At 44.8% G+C, this 9,816-nt stretch overlaps 1 protein-coding gene across 1 annotated transcript in view; it reads right to left on the reverse strand.

The window, feature by feature from the left end:
- LOC126109603 (uncharacterized) overlaps positions 1–9,430 on the reverse strand; it is a 113,384-nt gene extending 103,954 nt beyond the window's left edge. The window contains exon 1 of the mRNA XM_049914645.1: positions 9,349–9,430. Coding sequence (XP_049770602.1) covers positions 9,349–9,372 — 24 coding nt within the window. The 5' untranslated portion in view covers positions 9,373–9,430. The remainder of the gene's footprint in view (positions 1–9,348) is intronic.
- Between the last annotated feature and the right edge of the window lie 386 nt (positions 9,431–9,816).

The raw sequence follows: 9,816 nt of genomic DNA on the forward strand, positions 1-9,816 counted from the left end.
AAGGCATGTTTAGCCACAGGGTGATCCTCATTACCAACAAACACTGTCTGCCTGTGTCCATTCATGCGAGTGGACAGTTTGTTGCTGGTCATTCCCACATAGAACGCTTCACAGTGTAGGCAGGTCAGTTGGTAAATCACGTGGGTGCTTTCACACGTGGCTCTGCCTTTGATCGTGTACACCTTCCGGGTTACAGGACTGGAGTAGGTGGGGGTGGTGGTGGGAGGGTGCATGGGACAGGTTTTACACCAGGGGTGGTTACAAGGGTAGGAGCCAGAGGGTAGGGAAGGTGGTTTGGGGATTTCATAGGGATGAACTAAGAGGTTACGAAGGTTAGGTGGACGGCGGAAAGACACTCTAGGTGGAGTGGGGAGGATTTCATGAAGGATGGATCTCATTTCAGGGCAGGATTTGAGGAAGTCGTATCCCTGCTGGAAAGCCACATTCAGAATCTGATCCAGTCCCGGAAAGTATCCTGTCACAAGTGGGGCACTTTTGGGGTTCTTCTGTGGAAGGTTCTGGGTTTGAGGAGATGAGGAAGTGGCTCTGGTTATTTGCTTCTGTACCAGGTCGGGAGGGTAGTTACGGGATGCGAAAGCTGTTTTCAGGTTGTTGGTGTAATGGTTCAAGGATTCCGGACTGGTAGTTCATCCCTATGAAATCCCCAAACCACCTTCCCTACCCTCAGGCTCCTACCCTTGTAACCACCCCCGGTGTAAAACCTGTCCCATGCACCCTCCCACCACCACCTACTCCAGTCCTGTAACCCGGAAGGTGTACACGATCAAAGGCAGAGCCACGTGTGAAAGCACCCACGTGATTTACCAACTGACCTGCCTACACTGTGAAGCCTTCTATGCGGGAATGACCAGCAACAAACTGTCCATTCGCATGAATGGACACAGGCAGACAGTGTTTGTTGGTAATGAGGATCACCCTGTGGCTAAACATGCCTTGGTGCACGGCCAGCACATCTTGGCACAGTGTTACACCGTCCGGGTTATCTGGATACTTCCCACTAACACCAACCTGTCAGAACTCCGGAGATGGGAACTTGCCCTTCAGCATATCCTCTGTTCTCGCTATCCGCCAGGCCTCAATCTCCACTAATTTCTAATTTCAATTTGCCACCGCTCATACCTCACCTGTCTTTCAACATCATCTTTGCCTCTGTACTTCCGCCTCGACTGACATCTCTGCCCAAACTCTTTGCCTTTACAAATGTCTGCTTGTGTCTGTGTATACGCGGATGGATATGTGTGTGTGTGCGCGAGTGTATACCTGTCCTTTTTCCCCACTAAGGTAAGTCTTTCCGCTCCCGGGATTGGAATGACTCCTTACCCTCTCCCTTAAAACCCAAATCCTTTCGTCTTTCCATTTCCTTCCCTCTTTCCTGATGAGGCAACCGCTGGTTGCGAAAGCTTGAATTTTGTGTGTATGTTTGTGTTTGTTTGTGTGTCTATCGACCTGCCAGCGCTTTTGTTTGGTAAGTCTCATCATCTTCTTTTTATTATGTCTGAACAATGTGTTAGATGTCTGGGTAACAAAGGTCACTTTGAACAATTTCAGTAGAAAAAATTACTTCGTATAAACCACTAAAGCTACAAAACACTGAACTGCAATTCCAGTTAACCAACTTTTGTCACACTCTGTAGAACTCCATTCTGAATGGAATCTTTTTTATATACCGTTATCGGACTTCCTGCCACTGTAGCACAACAATCCCTACAAATAACAATGTGTTTTTGAGATATTTTTAATGTGCTGTAACACAAACTGCATATATTCGAAACCTGCAAGTATAAATACGAGAGCCACTAAATGTGGAAAAACAGCTTCAGAAATTGTTAAGTCGAGATTGCACTGCACAATGTGCTTTTCTTAGCCAACCAGAACAAGGGACATGTGATCTCATTAGCCAATGGCAGCACACAAAAATCAGAGCACATGACTCATGATGTAATCAGCCGATGACAACCTCATATTTTCGATTCACCTCTCATAGCAGGAGGGCTGAGAGAAGGCCGTCCAAGCCACTGGGAGAAGTTTAACAACCCTAAAGTTATTCCCATGAAGGGAGGACCAGTGGTAATGCCAAAGTGACACTACCTCCAGACATACGGCAACACACAGATCGGAGGGAACTAGCGGGCTGACGTATGAGGACTGCAGCCTGGTCTCCTGTTAGACGGACATGACCAGGAATCCACATAAACATCAAAGTGGCTTCATCAAGAGTGAGCAAGTGACAGTTTTCCTGGACCCAATGCACTAAGCAATGGCCAGTGCACAGTGTACAGAGACTTTGAAGACCACTGAGAGAGTCTGAGCAGATGACAATTGAAAAGCCAGTGTTGCTGGATGTACTCCGTGGCTTGGTACAGGGTAAAGAGCTCTGCTGTAAATACTGAGCAGTGTGCCGGAAGCAGATAACAAAAAACGTAGGGGCCAATGACGAAGGCACACCTGACACCATGGTCAGTCCGAGAGCCATCAGTGTACACAAAAGTACTATCACGAAGTTCCATCCGAAAGTCATGAAACTGAAGGTGATAGAGCAAGGCTGGAGTGCTGTCCTTAGGAAGCGAATAAAGGCCAAGGTGAACACAGGCTGCCGCACGAAGCCAAGATGGTCAAGGGTTCACACCCACAGGGAAAGTTGCAGGTAGTGTGAAATTAATCTGCCGGAGCGAGAGTCGAAAGTGAACTCCAGGAGGTAACAGAGAAGAGGGATGTGTCACATACTAGCAATCAAAGGAGTCATCGAAGGAGGCGGCATAGGATGGGTGGCCACACTTAGCAGACAAATGGCATGCATATCTGTTGAGGAGAAAGTCACAGTGGTAGGACAGTGGTAGTTTGGCAGCTTCTGCATACAGACTCTCAATCGGGCTAGTACGAAAGGCGCCAGTGATCAAATGGATACCATAGTGGGGGATAGTATTGAGACAGCATAAGAGGAACGAGCATCCAGATGCATAAACAAAGCCCCCATACTCTAGTTTTGAACGGACAAGATACAACAGAGGAGGTTGGCTCGATCTGCACCCCAGGAAGTATCACTGAGGACATGTAGGACAACAAGGGTCCATGTACAGTGCGCTGCCAGGTAAGACAGACAGAATTTCCTACTGAGCAGTAGCCCCAGGAACTTCATAGTTTCAACAAATGGAAGACCAACAGGTCCAAGACGTAAAGATGGTGGGAGAAACCAACAGTGCTGCCAGAAATTCATACAAATGGTTCCATCAGTGGAAAACTGAAGGCATCATTGATGCTCCATGAGTGAAAACAATAGAGACATCACTGAAGTCGACACTCAATGAGACAGGTACATGGAGAACTGCAATATATGGCAAAATCGTCAACAAAAAGGGAGCCAGACATGTCCAGCAGAAGACAGGCCATTATAGGGTTAATGGCGATAGCAAAGAGGATGATGCTCAGCACTGAACCCTGAGGCACACCGTTTTCCTGCATAAAGGTGTCTGACAAGACAGAACCCACATGTACCTTGGAAACTCGGTCTTTTAAGAATTCCTCAAGGAAATGGGGCAGAAAATGGGGCAGATGGCTACAACAGACCTCCAGCAGGTGTCTTACACTTTCTCCAAATCGAGAAACATGGCCTCAGTCTTTGATTTCCACAGAAAACTATTTATGACATGGGTAGACAAATGGTCAACTGCAGAACAGCGCGTTCAAAATCCACATTGTACAGTAGTTAATAAATTGCGAGACTCTAGCCTTCATATGAGCCGGGCATGAATCACACGTTCCATCGCCTTGCAAACACAGCTGGTGAAAGAGATGGGGCAGTAGCTAGAAGGAAGGTGTTTATCCTCACTGGGCTTAGGTATGGGTATGACAGTTGTTTCATGCCAGCATCTGGGAAACATGCCCTCTGCCCAGATACAGTTGTAAGTATTAAGCAGAAAGTGCTTTGCCGCAAGAGAAAGGTGCTGCAACATCTGAATGTGAACAATGTCTGGCCCTGGGGCAGAGGATCGAGATGAAGTGAGAGCATGATCTAGCTCCCTCACAGTAACACGCACAATTCTGAGAAGAGAACGGTATCGCCTGAGCCTCCTCCGCTCATTTCTGATGGAGGAAGACAGGGTGATAATGGGAGGAGCTTCAAATATCCGCAAAATGGCGGCCCAACGTGTTGGAGATAGCAACAGGGTCCACAATGACATCATCTGTTACTGTCAGGTCAGAAATTGAGTGATTGATCTTGGTCCCAGAGAGCCATACCACATGATGGAAGAGGGAGTGGAACTGTGAAAAGAACAAGTGAATGAAATCCAGCTAGCTTTCTTGCTATACCAAAGAACGCGACGACACTAAGCACACATCTGTTTATAATGAATGCAGTTTGCCATCGTAGGATGACTGTTAAAAACGTGGAGAGCACGTACCCACACGCGGACTGCTTCATGGCACGCCTCTGTCTACCAAGGGACCGAGACACAGCGTGGTAAAGAGGAAGTGTAAGAAATGGAACGTTCCACAGCGGTAAGGATAGCGTCTGTAAGATATTTCACTTGGTCATCACAACTTTGGAAATATTGTTTTTTGAAGATCACCAGTGAGGGGTAAAGGCCCTAGTAAGCTGCCATTTGGAAGTGCACAAAGGTTAGGTAGGAGTCAGCAAACGGATAACACACAGGAAACGGTCGCTTGAGTAGGTGTCAGAAAGAACGGACCACTTGAGACGATGTGCAATCTGGCAGTGCAGAAGGGTAGGTCCAAATGAGAATAGGTGTGTGAGGAATCTGAAAGTAATATGGGTGCTCCTGTGTTAAGGCATATGAGGTTACATTGATTAAGGAGGTCAGTCAAGAGGGCACCTCTCTAACAGGTTCTGGGAGAACCCTAAAGGAGATGGTGCACATTGAAGCCATCAAGCAGCAGAAGCGGGTGAGGTAGCTGCCCAATAAACTGGAGGATGTCTGCCCTGATGACACTGAACGATGGAGGAATGTAAACGGTACACAGGGAAAAGGTCAAGTGAGGACGAAAAAGGCGAACTGCTATGGCTTGAAAACAGGTGGTCAGGGATATGAGTTGACTATGAATGTTATCCCGTATGAGCAACACGATTCCCCCATGGGATAGAATGCCAACCTCGGGGTGGAGGTCAAAACGGGCCGGGAAGAAATGCAAAAGCTCAAAGTGGTCACGAATACACAATTTTGTTTCCTGAAAGCAGAGTACAAGTGGATGCTGCAATTCTAAAACCAGACTTAAATCCTCTTTGTTCACTCTAAGGCCACAAATGTTTCATTGGAGGAGAGTCACAATGAGGAAAAAATCAAGGCTTGTCATCTCAGTGGCTGGCGAGTGTCAGCCTGTGAAGACTCACTGCTACAGTGCACAGAGGCAGGAGGACCCTGCTCCATGAGGTTTACAGAAGCATTGACTTTCTTCTGCTGTTGGCCTGCAGAGCCCAGTGCAGAAAAACAGTTGGTGGTGCATGCTGGCAACACGGAGGCTGACCAGGCGAAGGTATCACGTGGCGACAACGTCGAAGAGGATCTTAAAGGCAGTGAAGAAGAAGACTATTTGCCTTTGCTGGATTTCTTAGAGGTTTTCCAGTTAGCAGAGGAAGAGTCAGGGGTTGGTTGGTTGGCTGGAGGAAAGTAGGAAGTCTTCACGGGAGTATTCCTTCTGTCCTTTCTGGCCTGCCAGTTGTGTAGCTGGTGACTTCGCCCAGTGAGGCGAGAGTTTTATGGCTTGTTGCACAGCTGGACGAGGGGACGACGATGCTACCATGACACCTGGCGATTTCACAACCTCGGAGCTGAATTTGAGGTCGCATGTCTGCATGGCTATGTCCTCTATTGACCATGATGTAGAAAGAACATTACTGTAAGTGCCAGATGGTAGAACACAGGGCTTGCGACTACCCAATACATTGTGAGCGAGTGGGTAAGGTATTTTTTCCTTTACCCGGATCTCCTGGACAACCCGCTCATCGAGATACATGGGATAATCCCGAGAGGAGGCAGCATAGAGAAGGAGGTGGACAATTGCACTCGTGTGCATCCCTACCCCAAGTTACACATTTGGCCGGGTGTCAACAAGACATTCAATTGTGGTTGAAATGATGACACTGGCAGCAGTGTACGGTCGGACTACGGTAACTTCATATCCTGCTTTGATCACAGACAGAAGCACCACTCTATCAATGGTGAGAAAAGGAGTGTGTGTGAGCACTAAGGAGGCATCTACCTTTTTCATCAACCAATAGATGGCAATGACATGCTGATCACAGAGGCATGTTTGGGTTTTGGACTCTGTCAGACCATTGAGCAGCATAGTGTAAATAACACCACAGGCGGAATTCAGAGTTCTAGGGGCCTGACACGAACAAGATAGCTGTGGAGAAGCTATGCGGCAAGCAGTTGTTGTGCCTAAGAATCGGAAGTAGTCTTCAAAAACAAAGTGCAATTGCGTAAACGAGAGCAGGATTTCATTGGGCCGGCAATTGCATCAACACCTTTCTCAGTAATAAATGGATTTACTGTAGCAAAGGACTGACCGTCTTCAGTACATGAAACCACAAGAAACTGTGGTGGAGCTGGGTCTTTGAATCGGGAGCTTCATTAAATTTACATTTGGTAGATGTGGACTGCAAAGATGACGATTGGCTCATTGCGAGGAAATCCCCTATGACTGATGGCACGCTCCTTCCACTAGGGTCCCCTTCACAAGGGGGCACACCCGCCGTAAGTGATTGTTCACACCTCAGGTCACACCCCCAAACACCTCACAGAGGGACCACTCGCAATTTGGGAAGGTAGCAGCTCAAGCAATCACCCCTTCCTAGGCCTGGCCTGTACCAGGGACTACATCCGAACCCTACTTGTCGGGCTGGGAATTACGCATTACCCAGTCAGCTGTTATGCGTCATATGCAAGAGGAGCCTCAAACACCAAAGTGGAGGAAGGATAGGAGAAGGTGAATGAAGAACGGAAAAAGGAACGAAAAACAATGGCGTGACTGTTCGTATGTCAGCTATAGATAGTGCGGGACATTCCCAAAAACACCCCAGACATGTTCCCTAGGGGAGGAGAAAAAGATTAGCAAGAGGATAGACATGTAGCACGGAAGGGAAAAGATGCTGCAATGGCTGGGGCCCAGTGGTGGCAAAGCACGAATCTGCCAAAGAGCGATGAGTACCCGGGGGTGGGGGGTCGTTACATTCATTTGCTTTGCCATCTCGCAACCAAACTGTCACATCCCAACCTAACCAAGACCTTGAGCTAAGCTACATACATACCTGTCACCACAATAAAGTTTTTTTTGTGGAAGTTCAAGCTCTGCTCTCGTGTCCAAGCCTAACCAGACTGGAAATTGCGACCTATAGAGAAAAACAGCCAAATATTTCTGACAACAAAGAATCCAAACATCACCGCTTCACTCATGGCAATTAAAGCTGTGATAGGCAAGCCTACGCATATCTTGGGAAATCATGATGTCAAAATTGTGACATAATCAAATAATAACAGCACGTATTTCTCAGTTAACCACGAATAGAAATGTCATCACTTCACTCACAGCAACTGAAGCTCTGCTCTCACATCGATCGCAACACAACCACAAGCCTCATCCCCCACCCCCTCCCACTGAAGAAAAAAATGACCAATTCTTGTGACAATCTGAATTGTGTGAAGACACAGGACATTACTTTGCTTATTTCTGTACTGTATGCACATTAACCTAAGGTTACACTCACGAAAAGAGTCAAATTAACAGACTAAATCATATATGCTGTGAACAAGACTTTTTGTGGCAATCCAAGCTGTACTCTTGTTACACAGCCTAAATGCACCCTCTGAGATTGCAACCAATTTGGGGAGGTGGAAGCCAAACATTTCTAATGTGCAATAGCCAAACATTTCTAATGTGCAATAATAGGAACATCCATGTCATTACTTTGTTTAGAGCAATTTAAGCTATACTGTTAAATCTCAGCCTAACCACAACTCCCCTAAAAAGCAGCTAATTTTTGTGACAAACAAAATTATATGTGAAGGCATAGCTCTGCTTATTTCTATACAGTATGTATAGGAATGTGTGTGAGCATGCAATGTAAAAGTCATGTTGTAACTGGCTGACTAGATCACATCTGCTCACTGTAATTGGCTAACTAGATCACATGACCTGTGATTGCTACGACTGGTTGTCATTAGTAAATCTAGCAGCCATCATTTTAATTGCAATGCTTCAGAAGCTAACATGCCATAGTCTGTGGATTTCGTATTTATACTTGCATATTCCAAAGATATGCAGTTTCAATGATACACTGTGTTACAGATCTCGCCAAAGCATTCTGTTTGCAGGACTGTTTGTTGTGTTACAAAGACCAGACATCTGATAACTAAGTATATAAATTTTACCTTCTCAATATTACACAAGGGAAATTTCTGTTACTGTAGTGACAGAAATAAAATTACGAATGTATCCCACATTCCATGGGAACCTAATGACTTTTATACTTTATAAATGTCTCAGAACATATGGATATATTTAGGAGGGCTGATGACTCGTCTAGAGACAACACATCTTATTGCACTTTCAGATAACATGAAGTAAGGGCATACACAGTAGATAATTAATTTTAGAAAGTGCTAATGTACGTCCAGAATATTACAATTTTTTAATTAATGAAAAGAATCCAGTCCATCAATAGAATCATGTAGCAAATGTGAAGACTACACGGGAAGAAGGGTTAAGACTATTTTATAGATTTTACATGGGAGAAAATTTGAAGTTCAAAACATTTTTGCTATATATATATATATATATATATATATATATATATATATATACCTAAAAACAAAGATGATGTGACTTACCAAATGAAAGTGCTGGCAGGTCGACAGACACACAAACATACACACAAAATTCAAGCTTTCGCAACAAACTGTTGCCTCATCAGGAAAGAGGGAAGGAGAGGGAAAGACGAAAGGATGTGGGTTTTAAGGTGTTTTAAGAGAGAGGGTAAGGAGTCATTCCAGTCCCGGGAGCGGAAAGACTTACCTTAGGGGGAAAAAGGGACGGGTATACACTCGCGCACACACACACACACATATCCATTCACACATATATATGTATGTATATATATATATGTGTGTGTGTGTGTGTGTGTGTGTGTGTCGTCGTTCTCTTGCCCCCCCCTCTCTCTCACTCTCTCTCTCTCTCTCTCTCTCTCTCTCTATCTCTCTCTCTCTCTACTTTTGAATGAGTAGTATCCTTTAATCCTAAAGTGTTTACTTTCTACAAAAACATTCCTATAATATTTGATCTCAAATTGTGCAGATACTGAATAATACATACCTGTACCAGCAATACAGCGAACATGGTACTGTCATCATCTTTCGTATTTTTCACTGTATAAGATAGCCATTTTCTTTTCCGATCTTTGCAGAACACTTCAAGTAACTCTCGCATTAGGTTCACTTCAATTTCTGTCAAACCATGCACAAAAATGCTGTGATTGCTTCCATCCATACTTGTTCCAATTTAGAGAAACTGAAAAACATAACAAGAACTTTGTTTTTTATTTATTTATTGTAAAAAGGACCGTGTCAACATCATAAGGTGTGCCATAAGACACCTGCCACAGGAACACTATCAAGACAGATGTATTGTAAATAATGTTACTTTTCATTTTACACTTCAGCTGGCTTTATGACAGTTAATACATGATGAAATTCTATTTATAAAGAAAATTTATCAAAATCTAAATACCACTATGCATACATACAAATTATGTCTGTCTTCCAAATGATGACATACCGGTAA

Source organism: Schistocerca cancellata, chromosome 12 (assembly GCF_023864275.1).
Source record: "Schistocerca cancellata isolate TAMUIC-IGC-003103 chromosome 12, iqSchCanc2.1, whole genome shotgun sequence".
Classification (NCBI taxonomy): domain Eukaryota; kingdom Metazoa; phylum Arthropoda; class Insecta; order Orthoptera; family Acrididae; genus Schistocerca; species Schistocerca cancellata.